Source organism: Rhagoletis pomonella, unplaced genomic scaffold (assembly GCF_013731165.1).
Source record: "Rhagoletis pomonella isolate Grant_MI unplaced genomic scaffold, Rhpom_1.0 Rhpom_scaffold_00594, whole genome shotgun sequence".
In the NCBI taxonomy this organism is placed as follows: domain Eukaryota; kingdom Metazoa; phylum Arthropoda; class Insecta; order Diptera; family Tephritidae; genus Rhagoletis; species Rhagoletis pomonella.
In genome coordinates this window covers 27,672-42,871 of record NW_023459148.1, presented here as the reverse complement: position 1 = coordinate 42,871, position 15,200 = coordinate 27,672, and the positions used below count along the sequence as shown (strand labels likewise).

Genomic DNA, 15,200 nt, shown 5'->3' with positions numbered 1-15,200 from the left:
AAAAAACGATTATTTTTCATCATAAAATTAAACATCACAAACTTCGATTACATTTGACCAAAAAAAAAAATAAAATGAAAATTTAAGGTTTATTTTTTATCGAAAAAATTTAAATAAAAAATAATGATCTTGCAAGGATCTAAAGATATATATCTTGGTATTTAATGGCTAATTTCGGTCCCTGTTTTTAAAAATCAAATAAGAGGTCAAATGTAATTAAGATGGCTTTAATTTATAAATAGGTATGTATGTACTTATAAACATATAAATATTCGTTGAAATTAATAAGATACAAATTTATATTACCAAAAAAAAAACGTGGCAACCCTTATCGAAAATATCCATATTGAGTTTTTTTAGTTAAGTTTTGTAGAATCTAAACTAAAGGGCAACCTTGCGCTAATATCCTAAGTGTTTACCAATATAGGGTAGTATAAAGCTAAGTACGGACTTTTTAAGAAAACGGACAAGAAATAAATTGCTATTATTTCGTATGTGTGCTGTTGTCTCACGTTTTCCTTCCTAAATATTGGAACCGGGCATATCGTCGGCGATACCGCAAAACGGTCTACTTTGTTTTGGCTGATGAAAATTAACTATTGCCAGAAACGATCAAATACAGATAGAAGATCAATAAAGCACCAGAGGTAATAAGTGACTTACATCGTTTTCAAGTATCACCGACGATATATTTTTGTTGAAAACAAAGGTGCCTTGTACTCTTCACAACCAAACTTTAGCAAACCATAGCAGAAGTTTCTTAAGAAATTCGTAGTGCATAAGAAAGTTTGGCTCAATAAATTTTTCTTGATAATGTCTTGAGCGTTTATTTTTTGTCGAACTAAAGAAAGGTTTACAAATAATAACATAAAAACAGATTTAGTTTTTATTAAACCGTAACTTCACTTGCATTTCTGTTTGGATACAAAAATTTAAAACCAATGGCTTTTCTCTACGGGAAGGCATTAGAGTTATTGAAGAGATTAAAATTAATTTAGGCCTCTCGCTCCCTTCCCTTTCGTTCCGACAAAAATTACGTACGAAAGGATGTAGTAAAATTTTATTTTGACAAACAAAAACAAAAACATAAAAACATAAAAACATGAAATCATGAGATCATTACAACGTACACCAGCAAAACAAAACAATTTATCACAACTAAAGCATAGAGAATTTTTCACAATGCATGTACCTTTTTTGTTCCTTATAAAAATACAGTTTATACTAAATACATCAGAAAAGATTAAAATAAAATTTCTAAACTTTGTGCAAAACTCTGGAAAATGCACAAAATTTGCATACAAATTCGCAACTTTCTATTCAGACTTTTTTTATAAAAATTTTGAAAATGAAGTTTTGCAGCCCATACAAATCTAGTTGATTTTTGGTATTGTTTTTACTAAGAGTTTCTTCCATACGAACTATGTTCGACATTTTTTTTTGTATGCAGAAAATAAATAATTGCAAAAAATCAATGAAATTTTCTGGTAACTTCAGACTTGCACTTTACTAATTGGCTCAAAAGCTACATTTTCAATATTTTTCTAAAAGATCTGATTAGAAATTGTGATCAGATGAAAGAGTCTCCGAGCCAATAATTTTGTACGGCACGGTATTTATAAGTATGTAATTCTAAACCGGGACATGCCGGGAAAACTGGGACATCTGGCAGCCCTATTCATGAAGGGCTTCAGGCTGTCACACAGTATCGTAGACGGAACCTTGGTACGCCTTGCTGTTATTAAGTCGCCTTATTGCTTCTCTCACCTCGTCTTGGTCGAGTAGAGCTTCGTCCCTATACATTGGTTCGGGTTCTCCTTCCTCAAACGCGTTGCCTGTGTCACCATTCATAAGCGTTGAGAGTGTTCCTTCCATATCTCAAGTGTACTCTGGACATCTGGATCCAGATTTCCATCTTATCCTCGCTGGAGCTGGCAGCGGTCTTAAAACCATTTGATTGCTGCCTGGTAGAATTTTTAGGCCGTATTCCTGTCAGCTATTATCTCAAGCTCTTCGCACTCACGCCTTTCTGCTGCTTCTCTTTTCTTTCTCTTGAAAAGGCGTTTCTCTTTCCTCCGTTTTCCCGCGTATCGCTCAATTATCGCGCGTTTCGCCATTTCTACAGGGTATATTTGTATGGGCGCCGTCTCATGACTGCTGTAGTGGATCTCACATGCTGCAAATTTTTTGCTTTCATGCCCCGTCCATCGCATTGCCTGAACTGCGGTGTTGTCTAGCCTGGGTATTTTCCTATGACATCCAGTAGTTGGATAGAAGCACGTTTCTTTGTTTTTACGATAAGGGTCGCAAGCCCAGCGCACAACCCATTGCAGCGAGGGGTGGTTTTCTAAACCAAATACACGTTTATATAGCGAATACAGACGCCTGCTTGCAGTCCCACCTACTGGTGAACAGACCTCAGTAAGCCATTAAACCAAATAAGTCGGAGTGGCCACACCGCCCCAGGGCTCCACTCAAATTGGTTACCGCATCTCGCACATGGGTTGCCCACGTCACCCAGAGTGCGCGAACGTGGACACAACGAGTCGGGATTGAGTATAGCGGGCCCACTGTAACATTGCACTCCAAGTGTACGTATATTAGGGTGGTCATTAAAATCAAACCACGACGATTCTTTTCAGTCTCACGGTTAAGTCATGTCGCTCAGGCGGCAAAGTACAGATGCCTCTATAGCACAGCTGGGCAGCGTCTGCCCGGCGGGCGACTGCGCGTCATATTCATATTAAATGTTTGGACTATCGTTGGTCTAGTTACAAAACTACTATACCTACGACTATATTTTTCGAGCAATTGGACCAATCTTTCCCTCAGGGGACTTGTTCGCACGCACACAGTGACATCAATTAGCACGCACCCTACAAAAATGCAAAAAATGGAAAATGTCATGATTTTCGATTCATACGAAAACAAGAATACGCCCCAATATTTTTTTTCTTCTCATACCAAAAATCGATAATCCACCATAATCAAAGATATCACTTCAATCGGGAAGAAATTTATATGTGACATATTCAACTATGGCAGGATTTTAGGTATTTAAATGAAAAAAATAATAATTTAAATTTTTTGAGTCTCCATAGAGGAATCTGAACTTTTGCCCCCTGTGCGACACGCCTTAACCGTCTCCAATGGGGACCAATATTTATTATATGTGAGAGCTTTGACTATAGTAGCATCGATGTAGGGGTTAAGGATTAGGAAATTTTATGTAATAATTTACTTCCTGCCTTTTAGGGACCACCCTAATGTATACACAAGAATTGCTCGTTTAAAGTATGTACATAGTATGTAATACGATTTTGTTGAAGTTGAAATTTATTTATTCAATCATACTTGCGTTCTTATGGTCGGTCCTTTATTCGCTCATTTTAATGTGATTGAAAAATTAAATATATCCATTAACTTTTTATTTTACTTTATGTATGTAAATATCGTAATTGAAAAAAAGTTAAATACTTTTGAATGTTTTCAGACAAATTTTTCATAACTGTAAAGAAACCAACCGAACCCTTTTCAACGCCAACCTTTGAATGAACTTTTAAAAATCAACAAAACTGGTTTGGTCAGTTAATAAGCTGATTGTAGTGGCCTTTGTGTACTTTCTAAGAGAAACAGCACAGAAAACAAACAAAAAAAAATAACAAAAAATTATCAAAAATTCGCCTTTCTCATCTGCACCCAACCGCCACTAAATTAATACACTACTAAATAAATATATGTGTGTGTATGAATGTATATTAACGCGCACCTCAATACAAGTAGTTGTCTCAGAAGAGGTCGTCAATGGCGCATTTTACCTGCGTTTGTGCGTCAAATGGGCAAGATCAGCGTTCAGTCTACTTCTTAAACTGCTTTCGACTACAAGACTTTTACGGACGCGCTGTATTTAAATTTGATTTTTTCCCAAATTACGCCTATATTAAGTTCTTAAGTTGCAGGAATCATTGCAGTTTCCAATAAAGATGACAAAAAATAATCGAAATTAAACGAAAAAAATATTCTATTGAACTACATTGAGTTGAGCATGGTTTTGCAAAAGCTATATTGCAGTGAAACGCTGTGCTTGCTTTTTGCCACCTACTACGCCTTTGTTGTGCCATGCATATGCGCAGCTCCCAATTTGCTGACCAGTTATTTGCCTGCTTCCATGCAAGCGCTCGCCTACTACATCGACTATCTGCAATATGAGCCACTATCGACCACCACCGTCGAACCACCGTTCAGTGTGAGTGATGACGAATTGACTAGTGTCTTCAATGCCTCACCTACGCCAACGCCAACGCCTAACGTTCCTAACGTCAGCGTGTTGTCTACACCTCGACCATCATCATGGCTCTCAACGTCCTCCAGTGCTCCGGTGTCCACTACTAAACCACCAACAAACGTGAGTACTCCAGCGTCTGGTTGGTGGCAACCACCCGTTTGGTGGCATCCCACCACAACCACCACTACGGCCAAGCCTGTGGAGCCGCCAACGCCGTCGCACAAACCCGGACTTTTCGCACCGTTAATATCGCCGCTTATCAAGCCGCTACCGAAGCAGCGCATGGGCTATGAGCTTTTCGATGAGATTGGCGACAATACAGAGGGTTTTGATAAGTTAACGCTGGCGCTGATACGCGACATACAAACGGAGACAGAGCACGATGAATTCACCAACGACGTTGAGTCATTGGACAACTTCTTACGCCTCTACGACGACAATTACGGTCGCGCCACTTTCGATAGTGACAATGCGTTGGATCGTTGGTCGAGTACGTCGACGGCGGGGAAAAAGCGCGTGCCGCCCACCAAACCGTATGTGGAGTTCTTACTTGTTTACGATTTATTGAAACGAGATGCTAAGGCGGCTAACCTCAGCAAATACGAGGGTTACTCCGAGCAGCTGTTGATGGATCTACATGAATTGTCTAGTGCATCGGCGGAGCGCCAGTTGTATACGCTTTTCAAGCGCATGATAGATCGCGGTGATGTGCAACGTAGCGACGTAGTATCGCGCATACAGGGTATAATGAAGGACCTTGCCAATCCGAATAGTGCTACCGTGAAGGCGTTGCGATATATTCCGGCCATGCCATTTGTGCCTTGAATCCTAAATGTGTACAATATTTACAAATTTTTAATGGTTAAGAAATATGTATGTATGTATATAAATAAATGCACATGTGCAAGTGGATTTATTGCATTCAGAAAATAAATCTCAAGAAATATGTGAATACGTGGGCTTCTTGGTATTTTTGCCTTTAGTACGCTCTATTTGGCTACTTCTGGTATCGCAGTCCTAACTGTCGTTGGCAAACTACTTGGTGGAAAAAAAAGTTAATGCTTCTATTATTTTTAGTCAAACATTTTTTACCTCGCCCCACAATTCGATTCTTTAACAATTACATAAGTACATACATAAAATATAGACGAATAAAGAAGTACGCGAAAATTCGAAACGAGAATTTATTTATAATTTTCTCAATGATGATTATTTTTGATATTGTTTTAAGTCATCTCAAACACATCTTTTTCCATAGAAATTAATGAAAAGGAGATTTTTCTCCGCTAACCGTGTTCATCGGCATAATATTGTTATAATTTTGGAAGTACTTGGTGTTGGAATCTGAAACTTCCTTAGATATTTACACAAGTATACAAAACTGTCTTAAAACAAAAATAAAAAATTCAAATTTTATAACAAAACTTGTTCATTTGAAAAAAACAAAACACCCTATCGATTCCCATAAAAATGGGTTTTAAAACCTTTAGTTTTGTTTGCAATGTGTAAGTATGTATTAAGATGCGTTGTTAAACTTAAATTCTTATGAATAGTTTTGTATTTTGTTGTGTGAACTATTTCAAATCGATAGATACACAAACGTCAAATATAGCGAGTTTTAATAATAATTTTCTAAAAATTTGGTATGTATCACGGTATGATGCTTTAATTCGGCGGAGCAAACGGAGCGCCGCGACTATTTAGTTTAGCGCGCTCTGAATCCGGCTTTAATGATTTCTATAGGTGAACTTTTTTGGTAAACAAGCGACAAAAGAACAACGCTCAACTCGGGTAAAATTTCCTTTTAGCTGCTTAAGCAACCCTTTTGGTATCGCACGTGAATGGCCCCATGTGAATGTATGTAAAAGACTTCATCTGCCTGCGTGAAATTTCGTCCAAGAAAAACATTAATTTATAAGTGGCATATTCCATTTCAACAAGGCCGATTTGAGGCGACCTCTTCGGGCATTATTGAAAAGTCGAAAAGAAAAACAGGAAAATGGACGTCCAATGTTCGGCCGAAACATTTCTGTAAGTGAAAATTTGTGAGCGGTTAACATAAAATCACATAGCAGGCAGTCAAAAAGCATATAAAAAAAATGAAAAGGTAAAATTTTTTGTAGAAACTAAAACACCATAAAATTCCAAAAATTCAACTTTGTTTATTTACGAAATCATATGTTGACGTGAGATAGAATTTTTTTTTGGCAAACATTTTTCCAGAACAAAATGAACGTCTCTCTTGCATTGAACTGTCACTTTGCTCTTTCAATTTTTAACTGATGAGTAATTTTTTGGCGTTATGGAATGCCTAATTGTAAAAATTCTAAATTGATATTTTGTTTAAAAAAAAAACTTGCACTGCTTGATTATAAACTCGTTTATTATAAACTTGATTAAGAGCGGTTTACACGTGACGACCTTAGGGCAACTTTAAGTCGAATTCATAAACCTTTCATTAAATTTTAGTGCAATAAAATGCAAGTTTCATGTTTTTTTTTTTTTTGTTGGCGGTACTAGGCATTTTTACTCATACCTTATATATGGAAGAAAATGCGTGTCACCGTCAACAAAAAATTTCCAAAAATCAACGTTATTTTCTAGTCACTTAAGACGTGCACTTTATTATACCAAAATCTGATAATTTTTGTAAAAATTTGAAATGTGGATTTAAATGGTGTTTGTTATGTAATAAGCTAGACTTTTATAAAAAAAAATACATATCGTCGCCGAAAATGCAAATGGGCGTAATAAACATAGTCATTGAAATGTAAAAAGTCGTGACAAATAATTTTTTTTTTTTTCATAAAGCGATGAAATGCATCATATCAATCAAAAAGTGAATTTTGAATTTTTCATTAGCTAAGCCCTTTTTGCATTTCAGCGACGATGTGTGTTACGTTGTTTTTGCATTTAAGGTGACATAATATATAACAGCCTTCCTACATTCAGTAATTTTCCTTGACTATACAGTTGAAACTAAAGCAAAGCAGCTTGTCTAGATGTTGCAAATATCGCCCCAAAGCGAAAATGTCATTCCTTTCCCTATAAAATTTCTGCATTCATTAAAATGTGTATACATATTTATGTATGTATATATGTATGTACATATGTACATATGTGCAGAATCCGTTCAGCCAGGCAAACGCGTCGAAAGCAACACCTCGCATTGCCTTTTATGTGCTATCGCGTCACCTACTTTCCACAGAAAGCGTTAAACAGGATGACGCAGAAAATAACAAAATATTTATTTAAAAGGACATTTTTTTTTTTTTTTTTTTACTTTTCTTCTTATATCGTGCTTGCGTGTGTTAAATACGACAGCTTTTCTTTTATGCAAATGGGTCATAAAGGTTTTAGTACCAAGCATGTTTTGCAATTGCAAATATGTTTATATTAAACGAGCTTAATATTTACAACTTTAAAATCCGTATTTTGCATGAAAAGGGAATATTTTAAATTTAGAATTTGGTAAAGTTTGTTTAATGTACGTTATTTGATATGAAAAAGTTAAGGCTGGATTAATTTACCTGGGCTGGGCTTTACATATCGAGGGCTTATATTCAATACCCTCTATCTGCACTTTTCACAAAAACGAGATCCTGATATAAAAATCCACCTAAGATTTAACTATTATCGGTAATGTTAATGCTGACCTTGTATAACGCTTGACAGAAGAATTTACTATACAATTGCAAAGTCAGAATCAACATCAGTGATGACAGGTAAGTCCCAGATGGGTTCTAACATCACAAAGTAGTTTTTGTTAAAGTTGCAGATAGACGATATTGAATATGAGCCTTCGATATACTGGAAGAACATTAATAAAACAAAAATGGTCGTCTTCTCTTCTTTTATTTTGTTTAAAAAAGTCATAATGATATTTGCCAATCGTTTTAAATAAGTAGGGAATTCGTCTTTCATGGACCTTTTTTACTTTGCTTAACAACTCGAACTAAAATGTGGTTACTCTTTGAGCAAAGTAGAGAAGTCTGATTGAATGCTTGCGATTTAAGACTGTGGAAAAAACAACAGTCCAACGTTTTAAAAAATATCGAAGTTCAATATCCTCGTTTCGATTTGAAATAAGCTGCTTTGACTGCAATTCGTTCTTGAACTAGAAAACCAAACCCTCATAGTCTTCACATTTTGGTGCATAAAGAATGTACACGAAAAAAACTGGTCGCCCATAACCAAGCATAGCTCGGTTAATCATAACATTAAAATAAAAATCGGTAGACACTTAAAAAGCTGGAAGCATTTTCCACCTTACTGCATCATTTCTTTTTAGTAACAAAAATCAGTGTAGAAACGAGGACCAAGAAAGAAATCGATCGCGAGTTAATATTGCGCAAAAAGCTGGAAAATCCCAGCATGTTCCATAACGACATCGCAAAAAAGCTAAAATTTCCAAAGTCTACCGTTACTTATGTGCTTAAAAAATACAATAAATGTTTATCTTTAAAAAGGAACCCTGGTAGTGGCAGAAAAAAAGGATTTGCTTGCGAAATTAAGGCAAATGAAGTGTTATCTGCTTTTAAGAAAAATCCTGGACTTTCGGTAAGAGATGTCGGCAAAAAATTAAACATGTCGTCTTCGTATATACAAAAAGTATGCAAAACAGCAGGACTTCGTTCTTACAAAGTGAATGCAGCACCTAATCGCAACGGTAAGCAAAATTTGTTGGCGAAACAACGTGCTCGGAAATTGTACGACAGTCTCATACAAAAATTTGGCTGTATTGTTATGGATGACGAATCGTACGTAAAAGCCGATTTTAAACAAATCCGGGGCCGCGATTTTCACACTGCAAATAAAAGAGGCAATGTTGCAGATAAATATAAAAACAAAAAGTTTGATAAATTTCCCAAAAAGTTTCTCATTTGGCAGGCAATTTGCCAATGCGGCTTCAAAAGTGATCCTTTTGTAAGCACTGGTACAATTAACCAAGAAATTTATGTTAAGGAGTGTCTGCAAAAGCGACTTTTACCTCTTATACGGCTTCATAAAGATCCAGTGCTTTTTTGGCCTGATCTCGCGATATGTCATTACGGAAAAATGGCTTTAGGATGGTAACATAGAAACAAAGTGTATTTTGTAGCAAAAGAGGTGAAACCACCTAATTGTCCAGAGCATCGGCCGATCGAAACCTACTGGGCCGTTATGAAATCCAAACTTCTTAAGACCCACAAAGCTGTAAAAAACGCACAACAATTCAAAAATAAATGGCAGCTGGTTTCCAAGGAAATCACTGAAACTTCTGTGCAATGGCTAATGAAGGACATAAAGTCAAAATTCCGATCGTTTGCTTATTACAAGGAGAATTAACTCTTTTTTTAACGAATTTCAATAAAACTAAGTTTAGATGTAAATATATGTAAATATCGTTGAATTCCATTAATATATTTATGTTTTAGAACGTTTTAACTGTGACCAGTTTTTTTCGTGTACATTCTTTATAATAATTCATACTAACATACATACATTTTTGCACGTAATTGACTTTTGCCTTTGATTAAAATCAAAAATTCGTTCATAAACACCCTGCAGTATTACGGCTTTAAAGTAGGGTAGTGGCAAAAATGCTGCTGGGGTTGTTTGCATTGTTAATATATCCTTATACAAATGTGTATGAAAATCTGTATATTTAGTTAGTCTATACAAGTAGTTTTACTGCAGCAAAGTTTACTGCTGTCTGTGTGCTACCGTCAACAGCAATGGTATGGTCTTCGTGGGTGCGTCAAATGGTGTCATATGTCAAGCAAAGCTGTGGGTGTTATTGCAATAATTTACATTTACATTATTAAAGCTGCAATGCGAATGAGTTTTATATGTACATACATATGTATCTACAACACTTGGTTACTCTTAAAAGACAGTTAGTCATATGTTTGTATATACGTATATATGTATATACACATATTCGTTTATAACTTAGCTGGTTTACAAGCAAAATAAATTTTCTTTCTGAAGAGTTCTTCGTACGTGCGCAGAACAGTTTTTTGCATTCTTGATCATCACTACTACCATCACCGTCACCATTTTACTACTTAGACTGCATGGAATGATGCATTTACCTCCGCGCATTTCAGCACACAAAAGCAACAATAACTGGTGCAAGTACACAATTGCTTTGTTATTGTTTACAAGAAGCAACTTGACAGAAATTTTGACTTTCGCCAGCGAGAATAATGTCTTCTGCTGTGACGCATCTTGGGTTTTGAGCGTTTTTTACTTGGCTGATGTCAAATGAGCCCAAACGCGAAAAAAATTATGCACGCAAAATGTTTTCACCTCGCAAATTTGCACTGTGTACGTTTTTTCATATTTCATCAGCGATTGACAGGAGTTATTTGGTTTTTACAGGTCTCTGCTGCAATAATTTCTGGCTCCTTTTTTTTGCACCTTCTTCGAATTCTATGCATTCTTCCAACCGTGGAATATTGTTACCACCTTTTTAATATGTGATACTTCAACAGTTTTCTGAGAAAATCCATTGCTGAATTGCTGAATACCTTGACATCTTTGCCAATGTACCAAAAATCGCGACCAGGTATCTATTAAAAGTGTTAAAGGTTTTTGGTAATTAAAAATTTGCTGTTAAAAAAATCCTCGGGAGGCTTGTGACGGGCAACGGGTCCATTCTGCGATGATAGCAAAAATTTTATAGCCGGTAAAAAAGGTCAGATTTTTAGTTTTTGTTAATACAAATTTTGGGTTACAAAATCATCGATAACTTGCGAATAGACCTGTTAATGACAAGTGGAATGGCAAAATAAATTCTGCAAAACCTTTCCGCATTTTTTTTTCTTGAGTACAATAACTTTTGAGCTTTTAGGGTTAATTCACCTTTAACCATACCAAATAGAGACAATTTCAATTAACTCAAAACCGGCTATAAGATAACTGCATATGAATTCTGGTTTGTTTCTTAAGTCTTTTGTTTTTACTTCAATGACTTTCGAGAGACTGAACTAAGAATCTTCAAAAGCAGTTTTATAATTACAAGCTTTTTCAAGCACGGAAGCGTGAAATTATGAAATTATTTATTTAAAAAAGTCTTTCTGAAAATATTGAGTCTGTATAACTTTAAAATAGCTTTGAAATGCCTAGAATAAAGTTTGAGAAACAGGCATCCGAGGTTATTTTTTCTTTTTTAATTGAAACAAATTTTAATTTTAAGATTTTATTGATTTAACAAGAAAAAAAATTTATTTTTTTTTCTTTTTTTTCTAATACATTTGTTTTAAAAAGAAAAAAAATGTTATTTTATTTATTTTGTAGAAACTTGGTTTACTATTTTTCTTTTTTTAATTGTTTTCTCGCTTTTTTAATTTCATTGCTTTAACAAGAAAAAATTTTTTTTTCTTTTTTAATTTTTAGGATCTTTATTTTTTTATTTAATTTTCATCTAATTATTAGATTTTATTGTTTAAATAAAATACATGCACATGCATTTTTTTTCCTTTTTAATTAATCCTTTTTTAATTTTTAGTTTCTATTATCTTAAAAAGAAAAAAATATATATATTTTTTATTTAATTAACTTTTTAGGAAACTTATTGCTACAAGACAAACAGAATAACGCAAGAGTGCTCCTCGTTAACATATTTTTTCAATAAGTCTTTTGAAATACAGAAAATAGCTTTCAATATAGTTGCCAAAATTGACAATAGCCTTACGAAAGACTTGTTGAAAGACAGTTGCCGAAATTGCCCTGTTGGTTGTTGTTGTTGTAGCGGCTACAACAACCCCGCCCAGATCGGTTGGTATCTCAGTCGTTGTCGTCAAGTTCCACTAACGGCAACCCTAGGAAGCGTGCAGCTTCTGCGGGGTTTGCCCATAAGGACAAGGTCGTTAGGGATGTCGGGTTTGCCGGGCATGCGAAGAGATGTTTCGAGTCATGTGGGGTCTCTCCGCATGCCGGACATTCATTAGGCACATCCTCATTCAGCCTACTCAGGTAGGAGTTTGCCCTGTTGGTGTTAATTAGCGATTGTAAAATTTTAGTAATTTTCTTTTCACTTAAAAGCGGTCAAACTCAAAGAATTTGTGAGAGTAATTTCTGGAGCACAGATACATCTTGCATTTAAAGTGACTTTCTAAAGTGATTTTTTTCCGAAAGTCGATATTAAATTCCGAAAACGACTCGAAAATTTTATTTCCGAAAACCTAACAAAGTACCACGACTAACCGCAATTTAACTGAAAATGCAGAACCAGCAAATTGGTGCTTGAAAGATCTGCCAAGATATAACCCCTTAACATCAATCTCGTTGCACTTTGAAAATAGGGTTAAAAACGTGTATATGTATATATTCAAGATCCCAATTTAATGTAGTACGAGATCATATTTAGCAAACGCATATTTATTTAAAAATTTCGAATTCAGAATTTCAGAAATATTGCAGTTCAAGCCCTCTGTCTCCAGTTAAAATCAAAAAGATGCCACTAAATTTTTGCCTTCACACTTTCAGAAGCACTCTGCTCTGGAAAAAGTATCAAGAGATGAAAGCAAACAAGAACAACAATAAAACAAAAACATTAAATAAACATGGGAGATGAAGCTTGCGTGCAGCAAAATGGAGAAAAATTGGCAAATGTAAGAGTAAATAAAAACAAGACAAAATGCAATGAAAGGTCGGTCCCCGCGTGTAAACATGTAACTATGTATGCACATGTATTCTTGGTAAATGAAATGAGAAAATTCTCAAACGTGTGCAGCTACATTTGTGCGTATGTATGTACATACATACATACATATGGATATATTGGGTCATTTGCAAAGTATCTGCAGATTTTTATCACTTGATGGCCATACATAATATGGCAACACTAACAAAATTGCATTAAGCTAACGTGAGTTGAAAAGGTGACATTTCAGGCTACATTTCTAGTGACGACATTTTTGTAATTCGTCACTCGAACAAAAAATTATATCGATTTGAAAATGAGTAAAATATTTGAAGAAATACGAAGCGTACGATGAGAATGCTGTAAGTGAATGAAGTGAATGCTGGAATTCCGTTGTGGAAATTTTGATGTCAAAGATGCACGTCGCTCATGGATTGAATACGAGAATAAGCAACACAAGTGATCATGGTCATACACTGATGACCCTCCGCAAATGATTGCAAAGCCTGGATTGGCGGCAAATAAGGTTATATTGAGTGTTTGAAGGGACTAAACGGGAATTGTCCAATAGGAATGAGCTGTTACATCGGGGCCAAATGTTTAAGAAAAAGCGACCACAAGTGGCCACACTAACTCGGAACAAATTGAGGAAACTTGATTGGGAAGTTTTAATGCATCCACAGTATGGCCTCGGCAAAAATCTCTTGATGATAAAAAATTGGCCGACCGAAGAGCCGAGAGCATAAACCACCGAAGTCCTACACCGATGGAATTATGAAGCTACCCGAAAAAGGGCAGAAGGTCGGAGATAGCAATAGCAATAAACTCAATTTTTGTACAGTTGAAGTGAGCTCAAGCTCAAGAAATTGTAAATTGTGTTAAAAAATGTACCCCAAAATCCGCGGAGACTTTTCATATGTTCCAATTTGTACAATAGTACATTTTTGTTTTCCTCGGGTGCCCGTAGTCATGTCTTGCTTGCTCAAGCCTCATTATCTTGCTTTGCCTTTTGTTTCTTGCCCCACAACACTATATACATACATATGTGTATGTATGTATGTCAGCACACATGAGAGCAAAAAATGTTCTCAACGCACTCATTTCGCTCACTACAGCCGGATACATCACCGCCATCAACTCACCACCACAAATTGGGCCACTATACTGCGCCACCCGCCGCCTCCTAAAACTCGTTATGAATTTGCTTGGTGCACAACAAGCAACAGCACAACATTGCCTCTAAAATCGACTTGGGTGTTGACGTTTTCCTCAGTCGACTCTTTGTGGACGCACGCATCACCGAACACGCTACATGACTTTGTTGGCTGTTGGGCAACAACAATATACTAAATGTGTAAATGGCAATCGTTTCACAGCAGCTATCGCTCCGGAACGGTATGGTGGCAACGCGTCACTTGTACTATTTCCTTGCAGTTGCTCGTATTATCGGTGCGAGCGAATGAACAAGACAGCCAACGAGAGGCAGTTCAGCCGTCGAGCAGGCAAGCAGCGCGAACCAGTCATTTTTTCGATGCAAGAGGCAATGGACGGTCGAATCGGATTAGTGAATCTGTGCGTACGGATGCGTTCGCTATAGGAAAAAAGAAAATTGTGGTGGTGAGAAGAGTAGTGTGTGAAAAACCATTAACAGAATTTTCTCTTGTGAAAAAATGTGAAAATATTCTTCTTGCCGTGTTGTAACCAATCTTACGCATTCACAAATCCATATGTATAAGAAAGAGTACCTGTGTTAAAAGCCTTCTTGCACCAGTTGGGGCTTGAAATTTTATGACAGTATGTTATGCTGCCAGTCGCACGAAATTAAAATGCTCAAAGTACCTATATTGAAGATACAAAGAAAAAAGCATACATATATTATATTATTGCTAATTTATCATCAAATGTTACAGTGATATGTGTTTGCCTTTCTGCTCGATTTGACTTTTCCTCATGTGAATCGTGATCGTTCGTTCATTAATTATTGATTTCTTCGGGAGCTCTTGAAAAAAAAGAAAATACAAAGAATTAAAGGCGAATAGCAAATAGATTGCGACAGAAAGTATATCAGCGCAAACATCGTTCCAGTAAAATTTTGTTGTTCTGCTGGTCACTGCCGCAGTCCCAGTTGTACTCTTATGTGTATGCGCTTATAACGGGTGATTTTTTAAGAGCTTGATAACTTTTTTTTAAAAAAAACGCATAAAATTTGCAAAATCTCATCGGTTCTTTATTTGAAACGTTAGATTGGTCCATGACATTTACTTTTTGAAGATAATTTCATTT

General features: G+C 35.9%; 1 protein-coding gene and 1 long non-coding RNA gene across 2 annotated transcripts; both read left to right on the top strand.

Annotated features, from left to right (window-relative positions):
- Positions 1 to 3,785: 3,785 nt before the first annotated feature.
- On the top strand, positions 3,786 to 5,632 carry LOC118751205. The gene has a single exon (XM_036485981.1). It carries the CDS (start codon positions 4,046 to 4,048, stop codon positions 5,108 to 5,110), a length of 1,065 nt encoding a protein of 354 aa, XP_036341874.1. The 5' UTR covers positions 3,786 to 4,045; the 3' UTR covers positions 5,111 to 5,632.
- An 8,428-nt stretch (positions 5,633 to 14,060) lies between these two features.
- On the top strand, positions 14,061 to 14,928 carry LOC118751206. The gene is made up of 2 exons (XR_004994497.1): positions 14,061 to 14,711; positions 14,828 to 14,928. It is a non-coding gene; the product is annotated as an uncharacterized LOC118751206 (long non-coding RNA).
- Positions 14,929 to 15,200: the final 272 nt, after the last annotated feature.

Coding starts and splice junctions, on each gene's coding strand:
- LOC118751205 (XM_036485981.1), top strand. CDS start 4,046: ATGGTTTTGCAAAAGCTATATTGCAGTGAAACGCTGTGCTTGCTTTTT.